The sequence below is a fragment of the Lynx canadensis genome, chromosome A2 (genome assembly GCF_007474595.2).
Source record: "Lynx canadensis isolate LIC74 chromosome A2, mLynCan4.pri.v2, whole genome shotgun sequence".
Classification (NCBI taxonomy): domain Eukaryota; kingdom Metazoa; phylum Chordata; class Mammalia; order Carnivora; family Felidae; genus Lynx; species Lynx canadensis.
In genome coordinates this window covers 35,827,069-35,844,709 of record NC_044304.2, presented here as the reverse complement: position 1 = coordinate 35,844,709, position 17,641 = coordinate 35,827,069, and the positions used below count along the sequence as shown (strand labels likewise).

The 17,641-nt window shown below is 41.8% G+C and overlaps 1 protein-coding gene across 1 annotated transcript in view; it reads left to right on the top strand.

Moving 5' to 3' along the window:
* The window catches only part of TAFA4 (TAFA chemokine like family member 4), a 169,152-nt gene extending 154,697 nt beyond the window's left edge, over window positions 1–14,455 (top strand). Inside the window, exons 5-6 of the mRNA XM_032592487.1 lie at window positions 10,682–10,806; window positions 14,387–14,455. Of these exons, the coding sequence (XP_032448378.1) occupies window positions 10,682–10,806; window positions 14,387–14,455 (194 nt within the window). The remainder of the gene's footprint in view (window positions 1–10,681; window positions 10,807–14,386) is intronic.
* The last annotated feature ends 3,186 nt before the right edge of the window (window positions 14,456–17,641 follow it).

The window sequence follows — 17,641 nt, the reverse complement described above, 5'->3', positions numbered from 1 at the left end:
TGAGTATTTTGTGAATTTGACTATGATATGTCTTGTTGATGGTCAGTTTTTGTTGAATCTAATGGGAGCCCTCTGTGCTTCCTGGATTTTGATGTCTGTCTGTCCCCAGGTTAGGAAAGTTTTCTGCTGTGATTTGGTCACAATACCCTTGTACCCCTTTTTCTCTGTCTTCATCTTCTGGGACCCCTATGATTCTGATGTTGTTCCTTTTTAATGAGTCATTGGTTTCCCTAATTCTTAAATCGTCTCTTTTGCTACTTTCCCTCTTTTTTTTGTGCTTCATTATTCTCCATAAGTTTGTCCTCTGTGTTGCTGATTTGCTGCTCTGCCTCATCCATTCTTGCCGCCATGGCATCCCTTTGAGATTGCAGCTCAGTTATAGCTTTTATTAATTCATCTGGACTAGCTTTTACTTCTTTTATCTCCACAGAAAGGGATTCTAATATATTTTCAAACCTAGTTAGTAGTCTTAATATCGTGATTCAGAATTCTGGTTCAGACATATGCTTGTATCTGTGTTAAGTCCCAATCTGTTGTTTCTTCCTGCTGTTTCTTTTGTGGTGAATTCCTTTGTTTTGTCATTTTGAAAGAAGAAACAGAATTAATAAGGTAAAAAAAATTGAAATTTAAAAATTAAAAACAACACACACAGATCAAATAAATGATGCTAGATCCTAGGTGTGTTTTGGTGTGGGTGTTGAAAGGAGCTTAACAGGTTAGAGAAAAAAGAGAAAGATAAGAAAGGAAAAAAAAAGGAAAACGTTTAAAAATTTGAAAAAAAAAATGAATACAGTGAAATAGAATAAAATGAAATGATGAAAGTAAAATATAATTTGAAAAATTTACAAAAAAGTAAAATATATAGTGGAAAAAATTAAAAATATTTTAATAAAAATACAAAATAAAAATATTTTATTTCTCTGTATTCAAGAAAAAGAAAAAAAATTGAATAGATGGATCAGTGTACAGACTGAAATACGATTGTAATTACACAGGTTTCCCCTAGAAGTCAAACTATGAAGCACTTTATAGTCCATAAATTAAGCAGGCAGAGAGATTTGTGGTGTTCCTGAAGAGTGAGGATGGCCCAGTTGGCCAGGGCTTAGTGTAATGTCTCCATTCTCCACTAGATGGCGCTGCTTAGCTCATGGGGTGTATTGTGGTGGTGCTTGTAGGGGTGTATGCGCATGTGCAGGAGGGGCAAAAAGGGTGTCACCCAGCTACCCAGTCTCTAGTATCAGAACTCTGTTCTGCCTGATCAGCAATCGCACACCCATCCTTTGTCTCTGGCTTCCATCCACTCCCCACTTTTACATTGTCCGTGACCAAGCTGTTAGGCTGCCAGGCGGTACCTGCCTCCTGAGTTTTATCTCAGATGCACCTTTGTTTCCCAACCCTTCACTTCTGAGAAACTGCAGTTTGACCCACTCAGACCTTCTGGGGGAGGGTCTCACTGAGCAACGGCCAGGTGCCAGCCACACTACACGACGTGCTGCTGCCGATGCCCAGAGACTGTGGCTGGGTGCCAGCCCACCCCAGAAAAAATTCACACAATAGTGTAGCAGTGTTTCAGGGATTATGGAAAATCACCACACACATCTGGCGCCAGGGTTCACCCTTAATGTCCTTGTTCCAGCACCAGTGAATGTGGTTGTTCTTCGGGGTCTGCTGGGACCTTTGCCTGTGGAGTAGCTGCACAGCCTCTACCAAATGTCCTCCCAGCAGGGGAACCACCTTTACCTCTGTGGCCCAAGGACCCCTCGGACCTCACTCTCTGCCCCTGGGGATTTGCCCTTCCCACCAGAGTCCTGCTAGGTATAGAGCTACAGAGTTTCAGACTCTGTGCTCCCCTTGTTTATAGAGTCATAATAGAATTTAAACCCTCTCCTTTCTCCCTTTTTTGTTCAGTCCCTGTGGCTGTTTCCACTTTTCCACTTTCCACTTTGTCTCCAGATGCTTTTTCTGTACTCTCCCCACCCCCCTCTGTCCTCTCTCTGCAAGCAAAAGCAGCTCCCTGCCCTCTGTGGCTTCTCTCTCCCCCAGTTCACCTCTTTGTGCCCTATACCTGCTGAGTTCTGTGGTTCAGGTTGTGCATATTGTGTTAATCTTCAAATCAGTTTTCTAGGTGTGCAAGGTGTTTTAGTGTTGATCTGGCTGTATTTCATGGATGAGAGATGCAAAAAAAACAAACAACCCCAAAAACAAAAAAAACCCTTCCATGCTGTTCTGCCATCTTGGTCCCTCTACCAATATTGTGTACTTCTTAATCCAACCTGTTATCATTATTATGTTGATGAGATCTTTGTGTGCTGGTACCTATTGAGCTGTTTTTTGTTTTGTTTTGTTTTGCCTTTTTTCTTTCATTTTTTTTTACTCGCTTGATTAGCATTTCATTGAATGGCTGGGTAATAATTTGTTTAGCTGTTCATCTACTGCAGGACATTTTAGTTGTGTCTGTGTCAAGACAAAGAGACTCATATGCTAACTAAATGATTTCCTTAGTGTCATACGATGAGTAAGTAATAGAGATCAATTATTTGGTATCTGAGCAGAGTTGGTTCAGTAGAACATTCTCTGATGATGTGTATATTCTTTCTATATATCTCAGCTAGATGTGTTGATGCACGTATGTCCACTAACATTGGTAACCACTAACCACATGTGGCTATTGAGCATTTGAGATGTTACTGGTATGGATTTAAATTTAAATTGGAACTTGTAACTAGAAGCTTCTCTATTGAACATTGCAGGATTAGCTGTATGTACATATGTAGCTCATGAATACAACATTTGTATCCAGAGAATAACCAAATCCTGAAGGATAGGATTATGATTGTGTGTTAATATTTGTGTCCCCTGCACCTAGCCTAGCCTGGCAAACAGTCAGTGTTCAATAAATGTTTATTGGATCAAAGTCACAGAGGAGATGTTGGAAGTCGTAGTTTAGGCTCTAGTTAGAATATGTGTCTGTTTTCATATCCCCCTGATCTTCTATTCATTATTTGAATGCTTCCATTAGGGCTTTTTAGCTTTATCCCATAATAATCTTTATCCCACAATAATTATGCAGGATCATGCTGCTAGTTGGTTTGTGGAAGACCTAGTCTCTGCTGATCCGTTCCTCTTTTCATATTTGTCAATAAGAATGTGGAGAGGATCTAAAATATAAAATTCACTTGAATTTACATTTAAATTAAAACAAAAGCGAGAAGACATTGGAGCAGGGCATTAATTAATGTTGACATAGAAAGTGGAATCTCCTTACGCATTTCTGTTAATCTAGAGCACAGATACTTACCTTGTGTTTCCATTGCTTTTCCATAAAATCATAGCTTTTATTAGTTAAAAAGGGAGAAAAATTAGGTGTTGTTTTTCCTCCAATAAGTTCTTTTTTTTTCTTAGTTATAATTAACTTATAAAATCCTGTATTGTTGAAATGTGTCTGTCCCACACATTGGGGATTTGGGCAGAGGGGTGGGAAATTACTTGATTATAGCCAAGGTTACTTGGTTCCTACAGCAAACAACTATGTGGTTGGTGAGCATGTTTCCATTTGAATCTTCAACTGCCAAATATACGCAGCTGTTTAATGACGGGAACTGTATTCTTCACATTTATCAAAATACCACTCTACAGGGGCGCCTGGGTGGCGCAGTCGGTTAAGCGTCCGACTTCAGCCAGGTCACGATCTCGCGGTCCGTGAGTTCGAACCCCGCGTCGGGCTCTGGGCTGATGATGGCCCAGAGCCTGGAGCCTGCTTCCGATTCTGTGTCTCCCTCTCTCTTTGCCCCTCCCCCGTTCATGCTCTGTCTCTCTCTGTCCCAAAAATAAATAAACGTTGAAAAAAAAAATTAAAAAAAAATACCACTCTACAGAGATAATGCTGAATGCTTTATGATAAAACGGGATAAATGTGTACTATGGTGAAGCATCATTTATTTTGTCAGAGTGAATGCTTTCTAAACATTGGGTTTAAAAAAGACTAATAAAAGCTGAGAAATGGGAGGCAGCTATTTTTTTTCTTCTTCTGATGCCCCAGTTTGTTTTCTGAGATGTCACAGATTACTTAGTTAAGGCCTAGAATTCCTGTTCATATTGTAGACAACTTGCGTGGCTTTATGGACTGTGTGATAAGTTACAGAGTCTGTCTTCAAGATGTGATTTCACAAGGTTTTGTGACTGGCTGTGTTCCATGATGCCACCTGAAAGACAAAGTGGGTTTCTGAGTTTTTCCCAGTGGCGGTAGGGTGAATGACAACAAGGTGTACTTTACAGAAGCACTGGGGGAGGTTGGAAGGATGTGCACGCTGCATACATTGGTTCATTATATTTTAACTTAGCGCATTGTACCTGGCATGTCCTAGGTGCTGGGGGATAGCATGTTAATGGGACCCTGGCCCTGCTTTCAAGGAGCTCAGTTTATGGGGAAAGAGAGACAAACTCTAGGAAATAAGGTACTTGAAGAGTAAGCAGATGTGGGGTCAGGGATGACATCCAGTGAGGTCTGATTTCACCAGGCAGGAGGGGAACTAAGTGGCGTAGCAGGGTAAAGCATGTCAGGATGAGCAGGGTGACCATGGGAACTAGAAGCAGCTCGTTTGGGCTCTGAGGTGGTCATAGTTGAGACTGGAGATGCAGACAGAGCCTTTGCTATTAGAGACCTGCCGTCAACTCGAATTTTAGGATTTAATTCTTGCCTTTGGCGAATTTATATTCAAGGAGCAAAGTTGATCTCAAATACCCTAAAATTCCTGAAAAGGAACGATGTGATCTCTGAATTTGACGGGTCAGATAGGTTGTCAGCATAGGTTTCAGGGTGAGCCCTCGAGTAGCCAGGATTTGTGTGTGGGAGAGAGAGCAGTGAGAATGAGCCAGAGAAACAGATTCAGAGAGAGATGATGCAGATTTTCATCTTGGGGGATTGGCCACAGTGGAGGCAGGAGGGAAGATAAGGAGTAGAGGTGGCATTGTATTTACCATGTATTGGGATTATTTTCACCAGCCAAAGCTTTAATGAAGTCTCATGAACTAGCTCAGTTTCTCATCATGGGCTGAGTACATCTCCGTAACCAGAGTTAAATTTTTTTTTTTCATGTTTATTATTTTGCAAGAGAGAGAAACCGGGCAAGTTGGGTGGGCGGGCAGAGAGAGGGAGACACAATCCGAAGCAGGCTCCAGACTCCGAGCTGTCTGCACAGAACTGGACTGGGGCTCGAACCCGTGGACGGTAGACCGCAGCATGATGACCTGAGCTGAAATTGGATGCTTAGCTGACTGAACCACCCAGGCGCCCCTTTATTTTTGAGAGAGAGTGTGTGCAAGTGGGGGAGGGGCAGAGAAGGGGAGAGACAGAATCCCAAGCAGGCTCTGCACTGTCAGTGCAGAGACCCTTGCAGGGCTCACACTCAACCAATGGTGAGAAAGAGTCAGACCTTTAACTGACCGACCCACCCAGGCACCCCACCTCGATCAATGTTTCTTAACCAGGGGTGATTTTGGCCATCCTAGGGATATTTGATGATGTCTGGAAATACTTTGGGTTGTATACTGGGGGAGAGGGTGCTACTGGCATCTCGTGGGTTGAAGTCAGGGATGCTGGTGACAGTGTTATCATTTGCATGTATACCCCATACAATCGAGAATTATGGGGCCTCTAAAGGGCTACGATCAAGTAACTCTGCCTTAGAGGCAGGTCCCTGCTGTACATGGTTGTACTGTGTGAGCTTGCACGTAGTTTAGAAGACAAACCTAGATCCCAAAAGATCGTTCTGTACATATTTATCCACAGCTTCAGTCAGTACTCTGTGTACTTTATGGAAAAAACAGTACCTTGTTATATGTGAAGTGTGTGAACAAGTGAAAGGTTCTTGAACAAAAAATCGTGTTCTTAGGACTGCCTTTTTGCATGTTACCTGGGTCAGGTTGGAATGGCTTCTTTTCTTGAAATAACAAATCTAAATTGGCAGGTCTTCCCCCCTGCCTACCTTTAAAGTTAACCAACGGCTTAAAGTTAATAAACCTTTCTTTAAGGTTAATTCGCCAAGAGCATCTTGAAATGACAATGTTAAGAACAAAGTAGCTAAGTATATTAGACACTCAGAGCATATTTTTGTGATCGTTTCTATTTTTAAGACATCCATATTCTAGGAAGATGTGTTCTTCACCTTTCTGTCTGTAGTTTCAGCATCAAAGTGCCCTTTTTGTTAGAAAAGCTTAACTGGGCGTAAATACAACTGAACTAAGACAAAAAATGGAAGACCACCTCCTGAGAAGTGAGCCTGTTTGTTGGTAGTCTTATTCAAAGGTGGGTTTATGTAAATAGCTATATGAATACATATTGTGTTTTATGTCATGGAGTAATATTTAATTGGGACAAGGAATAGAAAAAAATCTCAATCTACTTTATGCAACAGAGAGGACAGGAAATGTACCAGGAACGAAATAGCTAATTGGTCCCATTATATTTTCACCTAGAAAACACCATTACAGAAAACACTAGTCACTACCATAAAAGCAGAGCTTCAGGGTTTTTTGTTTTGTTTTGTTTTGGTTTGGTTTTGTCTTCTTTCTGCATAAAACTAGAAATTCATTACAGGTTGGCAGCTTGAAGATAGGGATGTTTTGTATTTTCATAAGTCAGGAAGGCATGGGGCTTTCTAAAGAATTTTATTTTAAAAATAGAAGTGACAAGACACTTTCTCATTATGAAATTTTATAACAGGATAAAATAGATACCTCCTACAAACTTATTTTCCTATGGAGACAAGGCTCAGTTAAGTGGGCAGATGTTCTCAAGAGTTATTTTAACAAAATCCTGCTCCTGGGTCCTTTGTTTCCACCCAAAGCTGAGCTCAGTACGCACTCAGAGCTTGACCTTCTGGGCTTTTTTCTAAAGATTTTTTTTAATGTTTGTTTATTTTTGAGAGAAAGACAGAATACCAGCAGGGGGAGGGGCAGAGGGAGCCACAGAATCCCAGGTGGGCTCCAGGCTCTGAGCTGTCAGCACATAGCCGGACAGGGGGCTTGAAGCCATGAGCTGTGAGATCATGACCTGAGCTGAAGTTGGATGCTCAACCCACTGAGACACCCAGATGCCCGTACTTCTGGACTTTTTAATCACCTTATTCACTGGTGGGTGAAACCCTTAAATGGTCCTCACTTTAGCTGTGAGTTCTTTAGTCAGTCTTTAACCCATTAAGGAACTGGAAACTTTTCTTGTGGCTACTGTGGTGCTTCTCGTGAAGGTTTCCTTTCTGAAAGAGTATTTGTTGTTAAGTAAGTCTTTAACACACTTGTAGGGTCCCACGTATTCACTAAGATATGAAAATGATTTTTTTCAAGCAAATAGCAACCTATCCTGAAATTTAAAGTCTATTTTAAGGAACCTACTGTGAATCTGTCTTCAGAAAAATCACATTTTCCAGTTAAATGAAAGAAAACTGGTAAATAATTTCACAAGAGCTTGATCTTCCATGCTTTGTTATTTTATTTAAATAAATTTACGTTTTTAAAGTATTCTGAAACTATTTTACTCTTTTCTATAGTTAAGAATTGGCATTTTTTTAAATCCCCTCAAGCTCCTTTTCTAGATTTGGCATCAGAATTATCTTGGGACCCCATGAGGCCAATAAGGGCTTGTATTTCTCTGCTGTGAAGTTGAGATAGAAAGAATCAAATTTTTCCTCTGTAGGGAATTTACGCCCAGATTTCTCAACTTATGCCTCACTTGGTCTCTTTCAGACTCCTTTTTGTCCCCAATGGTTTATCACCTGCCAGACTAGCTCTCCTGGGCACACAGTTTTCCCTTGGTTGTGGAACCACCTTACTAGAAACTTTCCATAGCTCCCTTCTGCTTGAGAAATCAAGTCTAATCTGGAATTGACATTAAGAGCCCCTGAAGGTTGCTTCTCAGACCACCTTGCTCAGCTGACTGTCCTTTGCTCTTCTGCTGACCCCTCACTGCAGCCACATGGACCTCCTCCTGGCTTTCTGGTGGGCCACTCCCTGTCTCAAAGCGCCAAGTGTCTTCACTTCCACAGATCACTTGTCATCTGTCTGGGCCTCTTTGGAATCCTCCATGAAGCCCTGACACCTGTCAGGTTGCCACTGCTGAGTGGCAGAAAATCTGCCTAAGAAAACTGTTTTAAAGATAAAAAAAAGTATTTTAAATTCAGCTGTAACTCTGTGTAAATATAACTAAGCTCTGTCAACATTTATATAACTTTTGCAGTCCTGCAGATGGAATTTCCAAATTGAGGGTTGGGAACCATCTCTTATTTATCTTTATATCCACTTGGGACCAACCTGAGGTATTCAGAAAATAATGAAGGACTGGTCAGCACACTGAATCTGGTCAAACTCTGTGTAGCCTATGGTAACCTAAACTATTATTGTAAATTGTGGTACAGTTGAAAGACTTGCAGATCAAGAGGAAGAAGCCTAGCTTCTCATACCTCCTCCCTCATTTTACTCGCTTTGTGGAAGGCTCTTGTTTTTATTTCCGGAACCATCTGCCTCTTCTTCCTGCTGCTGAAGGTTGTTGGGACAACCAAAAGAACAACGGTATAGAAAGGGGCTTTGAAAATAACAAAGCTTGGGGCGCCTGGGTGGCGCAGTCGGTTAAGCGTCCGACTTCAGCCAGGTCACAATCTCGCGGTCCGTGAGTTCGAGCCCCGCATCGGGCTCTGGGCTGATGGCTCAGAGCCTGGAGCTTGTTTCCGATTCTGTGTCTCCCTCTCTCTCTGCCCCTCCCCCGTTCATGCTCTGTCTCTCTCTGTCCCAAAAATAAATAAATGTTAAAAAAGAAAATAACAAAGCTCCACCCAGTTTTAAGGTGAGATTTCTATAATATTTGTGACTGAAGAGCATACAGCTTTCTCCAACTTCATCCTACCGTCTCTGTCTACTCAGGTTCATTGGAAATTACTGCCAAAATGAGTAACCCATAGAGCTATATTCCTTTCTCAGTGTTGGCACCTTCTAACGTATGGTTTTTCTAGATCACGATTGTGCCTCATTTAGGGATTATTGGTTTTAATGGGACTCTAATCTGATAGTAGCACAGTATTGGGCCAGAATAAGGAATGGTGGTTTCGTGTAGAGTAAACACAATGTCTGGCCATTTCAGCTGATAATGAAATGGTCCTGTGCCCTAATCCTGCCATAGTGCTGTTGCCTGACAGGAGAAGAGTTTTTAATGCATGAGCTTGCTGTATTATCTACTTTTGTTACTGCCTCTATACCTCTAGTTGTTTCTACTACAGCTCGCTGGTGTGAGAGAGGGGTATGAATACAACAAGGGTTGATGAGGGGGCTCCAGTGGTCGAATGCCTCTGTTCCAGTGCTGTTTGCCCAGTGTGACTTTGAGCCTCAGCCTTTTCTTCTCCATAAAATGAAGGAAATACATTTAGCAGGATGCCTGACCCTCAGTAAAAACTAGCTATTAGGAATTCTCAAGATTTGCTTGAAATGGAGTTCAGACTTCCCAAGACATGGTAGTTAAAGTCACATCCATTGAGGTATGTTTTTTTACCTAAGTGCTGCTATTTCAACAGAAAAACAGAGCTCTGCGTGCCTGGGTGGCTCTGTCAGTTAGGCGTCTGACTCTTGGTTTCAGCTCAGGTTACGATCTCACAGTTTCATGAGTTCCAGCCTTGCATCAGGCTCTGCGGTGGCAGCATGGAGCCTGCTTGGGATTCTCTCTGTCCACCCCTCCTCCACTCACACTGTCTCTGTCTCTCTCAAAAATAAACAAACTTAAAAAAAAAATTAAAAACAAGAGAGAAACAGGGCTCAGCCACCCCATCTCCCTTAATCCACACACACTACCTGCAGCCCTAGATCTCTGATCCGTACCAGCCTTCTGGCTGGGCCCACCTTTAAATATGAATCACATTCCCTTTTGTCCTTTGACTCTGTGAGAATACCTGGCCAAGTTGATGGAGTTTCCTTAACTTCTCGTAGTCTGCGTCCACACCTGGAGAATTCTTACTGGTAGATGTCAGCAGGGATGATGGGGTAAGGAGGAAAGAGAATTCTCAGGTGAGAGAACAAGCCTAGGATGTGGGCATGTGAGGGAGTACCAGGCTTACCAACTTTTACTTGGCTTCCAGCTGTTGGGTTTAAGGAGTTATTCCACCACTTGCTGGACTGGCATGGAGAGATGAACCCCTCTGTGATGGAAACATTTACTGTTTTTAATCTGTGCCACTGGCAACAAAGTCCGTCAAATGTACTGACTTTGCCAGCTCAATATGCACTGTTGTAACCTACAAAATGATGACCACACCAGTAGCTAACATTTTCTGACAACCCAGTGACTGGTCCGTGGTTAGCCAAGACTTTGCTGTGGATTACCTTTATCTTCTTGACATCTGTGGTGAGGTTCTATTTTTATCCCCATGTTACAGATGAAGAAACTGAGTCCAAGAGGAGTTAAATAGCCTAAGGTCATGGGCGGGAAAAAAAAAAAAACCCCAGCCAAATCCATACCCAGGCATGTTGTAAAGCTTGGGATCTCACTGTTTTCTAGAGCATGTGGCTGAACGCAGTCTTTAAATTGACGTACGTTGAAATAGTTCTTATTTACAGTCTAAAATCTGTATACTGATCCATCTGAGCTTCATGTCGTCCCTGTTTGGAGGAGGAAACACCTTCACGAACATTGGCCTTTGTTTTCCAGCTTCCATCGTGATTCAGAAGTGGTGGTGCCACATGAATCCTTGCTTGGAAGGAGAGGATTGTAAAGTGCTGCCAGATTACTCAGGTTGGTCCTGTAGCAGTGGCAATAAAGTCAAAACTACAAAGGCAAGTACAGACAAACACAACTCTCATTTACAACTTCCCCAGGTTATTAACTATGTGGTGTCCCCCCTTCAGTTTATCCTGGCACCACCAGCGACGCTATTTTATGTTGATAAACCTCCTTGGCTGGTACCTTCCCATTACTTTGGCCTTTTGAAAAGCCCATTGCCTAATATCACCCTTTATGTCAAATCGTATGGAGCAGGGACTTGCTGGATGAGTCACTCAATTCATTGCAGCTCCTTCGGGAGCCCACTTTAAAATAAAGGAATCAGAGTCGACAGCCAGCATATCCAAACAGCATGGTGAGATTCCACATCCAGATGATTTGCTCAAGGAGGGATACTTCCTGTGAGGAGTAAGACTTATATAACACTTGGATTTAAGTCAAGAGTTGTCTCTTGCAAGGATGTGCTTTCTAGTCCCCACACTTTCAGAAGTCTACCAGTGTCTACCCAGTTCTTGAGCCCAAAATCTTACTTCTTCCTTACCTCTCTATGTCCAGTCTGTTACTGGTCCCTGCGCTTGTTATTTCCACCTCCCTCCTTGAGCGTTGGTCACCATCCTTACAACAGGGGTCCTGTCCCCACTGTGTCTCATGTTGATACCTCACATCCACTCATGCTCCCTTTTTAGGTCATTCTCCATATGAGGACCACAATCACATTTGTGAAATGCAGATATTCCTAGCTAGTCTGCCTGCCTATCTGGGTCTTAATAAATAACCTGGCAAGCCACATCCCATCATTCTTTTGTTTGTTTGTTTGTTTCAGTCTTCTGTTAGTACCTCTTACCATGGTGCCTTTGCAATTGCAGAGAAAGGTGTTCTTCATGGAATGTGCTTCCCTCCCTTCTTTACTCCTTAACCATTATTTCTTTAGAATCCTTCACTGACAGGATTCATGTCTCCTCTATCTTTCAACATTTACTATGGTTATACTTTCCATGGAAAGGTATAGTTAGGTTTTTAGTACCTAGAGTGTTCTAAGAACAGACCTGTGAAGTCAGGGCTCATGTCGGTTTTCAGTTACCTTCATAGTCCCAATAACTTTTTTGAATAGAAAGTAATAAAATTGAAAAAAAGTAATAAAATTGGTCATTCTAATGAAAGAATAAATTTAGAACAATGATAACATTTTATAAACAACTATAAAGATAAATTTTAGCTGGCATCAAATACAAGATCAGCAGTAGTATAATTGTCAACTTTTGTTAGTAATATAAAGGTGACTAAATGACCTGATAAAGGCATATCTCGTTTTATTGTGCTTTGCATATACTGTTTTTATGGTTTGTTGTTGTTTGTACAAATTGAAGATTAGTGACAACCTCGTGTCAAGCAAGTCTTTTGGCATCATTTTTTCCAATAGCACTGGCTCACTTGGTGTCTCTGTGTCACATTTTGGTAATTCTCACAGTATTTCAAATCCTTTCATTATTTGCTATGGTTATCAGTGATCACTGATGGTACTGTTGTAAGTTTAGGGTGGCACCCCTTTGTGTGTTCAGTTCCCCTCTCTTCCTCTCCTTGGCCCTCCTTATTTCCCGACACACAATGATATTGAAAGTGGGCCAATTAATAACCCTACATGGGCCTCTAAGTGTTCCAGTGAGGGGAAGAATCACATGTTTCTGACTGTAAGTCAGAAGCTAGAAGTGATTAAGCTTAGTCGGGAGGCCTGACACAGGTAGCCAAACTATGAATACAAAGGCAAAACTCATGAAGGACATTTAAAAAAACTACTCCAGGGGCGCCTGGGTGGCGCAGTCGGTTAAGCGTCCGACTTCAGCCAGGTCACTATCTCGCGGTCTGGGAGTTCGAGCCCCGCGTCAGGCTCTGGGCTGATGGCTCAGAGCCTGGAGCCTGTTTCCGATTCTGTGTCTCCCTCTCTCTCTGCCCCTCCCCCGTTCATGCTCTGTCTCTCTCTGTCTTAAAAATAAATAAACGTTGGAAAAAAAAAAATTTAAAAAAACTACTCCAGTGAACCCCTTCCATGGAGAAAGTTTTAGTGGTCTGAATAAAATCTCCATCTAGCCACAGTATTCCCTTAAACCAAAGTCTGATCCTGACCAAGGTCCTAACTCTTTAATTCTATGAAGGGACAGAAGAAAAGTCTGCAGCTAGCAGATGTTGGTCAATGAGGTTTAGCAAAGAAGCCATCTCCATGACAGACAAGTGCAAGGTGAAGCAGCAAGTTATCTAGAAGTTCTAGCTAAGACAATGAAGGTGGCTACTCAAAACAGCCGATTTTCATTGTAGACCAAACAGCCTTCTGTTGAAAGAAGATGCCATCTAGAACTTTCATAGCTAGAGAGGAGAAGTCAATGCCTAGACAGGCTGACTGTCTTGTTAGGGGGCTAATGCAGCTGGTACTTTAGGCTACAGACAGGGCTCATTTACCATTCCAAAAACTCCTAGGGTCCTTAAGAATTAGGCTCAATCTACTCTGTCTGCTCTACAAGTGGAACAAAGCCTAGATAACAGTCCGTCTGTTTACAGCTTGGTTTGCTGAATATGTAAAACCCACTATTGAGACCTCTTGTTTATAAAAAAGGTTCCTTTCAGAACAATCTACCTCGTCACCCAAGAGCTCTGATGGAGATAGACAATGAGATTAATGTTGTTTTCATGCCTGCTAAAATGACTTCTTGATCCATGGGCTGCAGAATGGATGTTATTTTGACTTTCATCAGGCTATAGCTGCCACAGGTAGTGATTCCTGTGATTGATCTGGGCATTCTAGGTGCCATGAAGAACACTTCTCATTCCTGGGAAGATGTCAGAATTAACAGGAATTTCGAAGAAGTTGCTTTTAACACACATGGACAGCTTTGGGGGGTTCAAGTCTTCAGTGGAGGAAGTAACTGTGGATGTGGCAGAAACAGCAAAAGAACTAGAAATGGAGCCTGCAGATGGGACTGAATTGCTGCCATGTCATGAGAAATCTTAAGAGATGAAGACGTGCTTCTTATGGTGGAGCAAAGAAGGTAGTTTCTTGAGATGGAACCTACTCCTAACGAAGATGCTCTGAAGATTGTTGACCTAACAACAAAAGACTTAGAATACGACATCAACTTAGTTGAGAACGGCAATGGCAGGGTTTTAGAGGCTTGACTCCCATGTTGAAAGAAGTTTTGTGGGTAAAATGCTATCAAACAGCAGGGCGTACTCTAGAGAAAGCATTCATGAAAGGAAGAGTCCGTCAATGTCACCCCAACCCTTAGCAACCGCCACCCTGATTAGTCAGTGCCATCAACACAGAGGCAAGGCCCTCCACAGTTAAAAAGATTATGACTGGCTGAAAGCTCAGATGATAGCATTTTTTAGCAATGAAGTATTTTTAAACTAAGGCTGGTACATTGCTTTTTTAGAACAAATGTTGCACACTTAACAGACTACAGTGTAGTGTAAACATAACTCTTACATGCACTGGGAAACCAAAAAATTAATTTGGCATGCTTTCTGGTGATACTCATTTTGTTGTGCTATTTGCTTTATGGCAATACTTGGTTTACTGGGGTGGTCTGGAGCCGAACCTGCTGTATCTCTGAGGTATGCCTGTATATGCTTTTATATCCACAGCAGTGGACGTTCATGGAGTCCCTTGTTGGTGGACGAAAGAGGTTAGCATTCCCCATCATTTCTAATTAACTTCCAGTCTATATACACCCAAGTGTGCTTGCTAAGCAAACCCTGCCTTAAAATAATTCCACTATCCTTTCCCCCACCCTGGCCCTTTTCAGCCCTTTTTCCCCCTTCCCTTCCTGAATAAAAATGTTGGAGCTGCCAAGGAGCTAGCATATTAGATCCATCAATGATAAAAATGTCTTCTTATCCTATTTCTTGTGGACAAAGAAATAACATTTGGAAGATTATTCTTGTATTGATTCTTGTACGTAAATATAAAACAAGACCATGAACACAAGCCAACTATGTTCCGGAAAAGAATGTGTCTAAGTAGTCTCTTGCTGGGGAGGCTCCCTCTCTATTTGTGTGCAGTTAGAGCATTTGCAGGAAGCAGACCTTTAGGGGCATTTTGGCTCTGTCTGCTGGGAATGTAAGTTTGCTCTAGCTAAAACCTCAACGGTAGTGACATTTCATTTGGAACTTCTAAAAGTTGTAGAAACACAATACAGTTCCCTAAGCCATAATGATACTTAGCTGCTTTTTTTTTTTTTTTAGTGATATGCCACTTGAGAATAATCTCAAAGTAGTAAAACTTTGTTTCCTTTATTAATCCAACTCATTGTGGCTTGAACTGCATAAAACATTTTATGTCTTTTATCGTTCTTATGAACACAGAGCGGATTCATTTGTGGAGGTGTGACTGGCTTCTGGGAAGAACTTGGTGCCCTGAGATTCTCTTTTTCATAAAATAGATACTAACCTTACCCATAAGTGAGACAGTGGTCCTACAACGGTTGAGGGATTACAGTTCTAGGGGGGATATTAACTGTGTGACAAAATAGTTTTCATTTTCCTTAAACAGTTCCTGCACACCAACGTCAACACGTGGAAAGGCTAAAAAGTAAGATGATCTGCAGTAAGAGACCTATGTCAGAATTTTATTTTTCATTTAAATGCAAATATGAAGAGAGCAGTCAAGTTGAGAGATTAACAGATTTAGATGAAGATCAGAAAACGAGGGGGACAGTTTCCTAGGAAGCCATGCTGTCTGTTCCAGGTGTAAAAGGTTGGCAGTGAGTTTATTGTGCCTGGATAGCTTTTGGTGGTCGCAGAGAGCATTCACCTACCAGTTCTTGTGGAAAAATACAACTTTCACTGTCATCCTGCCTCAGTTTTCCTCGTTTTCATTTGGAGTCATTCGTGTTAAAGCTCCAAACAATTGCACACAATGTTGTTTCAGCACCAAAGCCAGCCACTGTCCAGGGCTATTTGATGTTTGAAAATGGAAATAAATCGTACTGAATTTCAAGAAATTTTAGATGTTTAAGGTTTTTATTTTTCCAACATCTAAGGGTAAAGAGCTATGCCTTTGGAGCAGTTCTCAACCAGGGCCAGTTTTTCCATCAAGGGTCATTTTTAGTTGCCACACGTTGTGGGAATGGGGGTTGTTCAGACATCTTGTGGGTAGAGGGCAGACAGGTTGTAAAAATCTTAAAACGCATAGGAGGGGTCCCCCATAGCAAAGAATTAACTGGATCCAAATGTATTTTTTTCCGGTAGCTCTTGGTAAGCATCCTACCTGATTCTCTTACTGCATTTACTTCTTCTAAGTTTGCATTCTCTGCATGCTTCTAGTATTTCATATTAGAAAATGAGAGAGAAGAGTTAAATGAGGCTTCCTCTGCTATACCATCTCTTACCCTTAAGATCTAAGATGACCCGTTCTTATGGTATCTGCCTGAAAACACCCTGTGAACGGTACCTTTCTCTGTTTCTTACGCTACCGCTATGAATCATCTTCATTCTCTTTTGCTGCATTATTATAATATTTATTTAATGGTAACAGTAGCTTCAGAACACTCATCCTAGGGGGTCCTTGTACCCACTGTTTTGAGCCACACTCCTTGGATAGTCTGGTATAGTAAGTCTGGGATGGGGCAAACCATTCTTAAAAAGTGCTTCATCCGTTGATTGTCATTTAACCGGGCCCCACACCTGCTCTGTTTTTGCTGTAGTGCTGTTTTCTGTGTTTCCAGGGTAAATTCCTTGCCCAGGTTTCTCCTTGGTGAGAGACCATCAATGGATCCCCATGGGTAACAGAAAATAGAGTGTAAGCATCTTGAGGTCAACCCCTAAATGTGACTCCCCCAATAGACCATGTATTTCCATACCCCCACTGCTACCTCATTCATCACTTCTCTTTTCTAAAGCTCTAGTTGTCTTTTAAGTTCCAGCCGAGATGGTTCCTTTCCCCTGAGGTCTTGTCTTTCCTGATCCCTGTGGAGTAGAGCTAGTATTGGCATGTTAGCAGTGTGGTATCCACCGAATTTCAAAGTGACAATGAACCTTACATATACAATTAGCAAAATGAAAACTTTACAGGAAAATAAATGCTAAAGAATCCTGTCATTGAACTTGAGATTGGCTCCAAAATGAGCTGGGCATGGAAAGTAAGCTTCCTTAAATAAGATGCATTGAGAATTACATCCTCCATCTATACTTAGATCCAGAAAGAGCTAATGTGGCAGTAGCCACCATTTCATGAGGTTAATCACAGGACAAGCACCAGGTCATGGCATTCACGGTTCACTCACTCTTTACTATAAATGGAGGGAGAAGATGCTACTTAAACATTTAGCAGCCGAAGAAGCTCAGGCAGTGATACTCCTCCCCATCAGAAAAAGACCGGTATTCAAGATTAAGACTCTGGAGTAGTTCCTGAATCCTCATTCTCTCCATCCTTTGTCCTGTTGGCTTTGCCTTTCAGCACTTCTACCAAACTGATCCTCTTGACAGTCCAGCCATGCACCCCTTGTCTCACTTTTTGTACCTGAGGTGGAGAAAGGCCTAAGTTTTTCCCCCTAGGTAGTCAGGACTCCCTCTCATCACTCCAGATTCTGCTCATCTGACAATCCTCTAGAAATCACAAGACTTCTACCCACCTGGCCTTAGTATCTTTTTTTTCTCCCTAGCGTATATCACGTTCTGACATATCCTTTCTTTGTGTCTTCATCCATCCCTTTCGTCTAGAATAAGAATCACCAAGCTGTGGCTTGCAAGCCACATCCAGCCCTTGGCCTGTTTTCCTAAGGTCTGTGAGCTAAGAATGCTCTGTACACTTTTAAGTGGTTGGAAACAAAAGGGAAAAAAAATTCATAACATGAAAATTACATGAAATCCTAACTTCAGTGCCTACAGCTCAAATTTTAT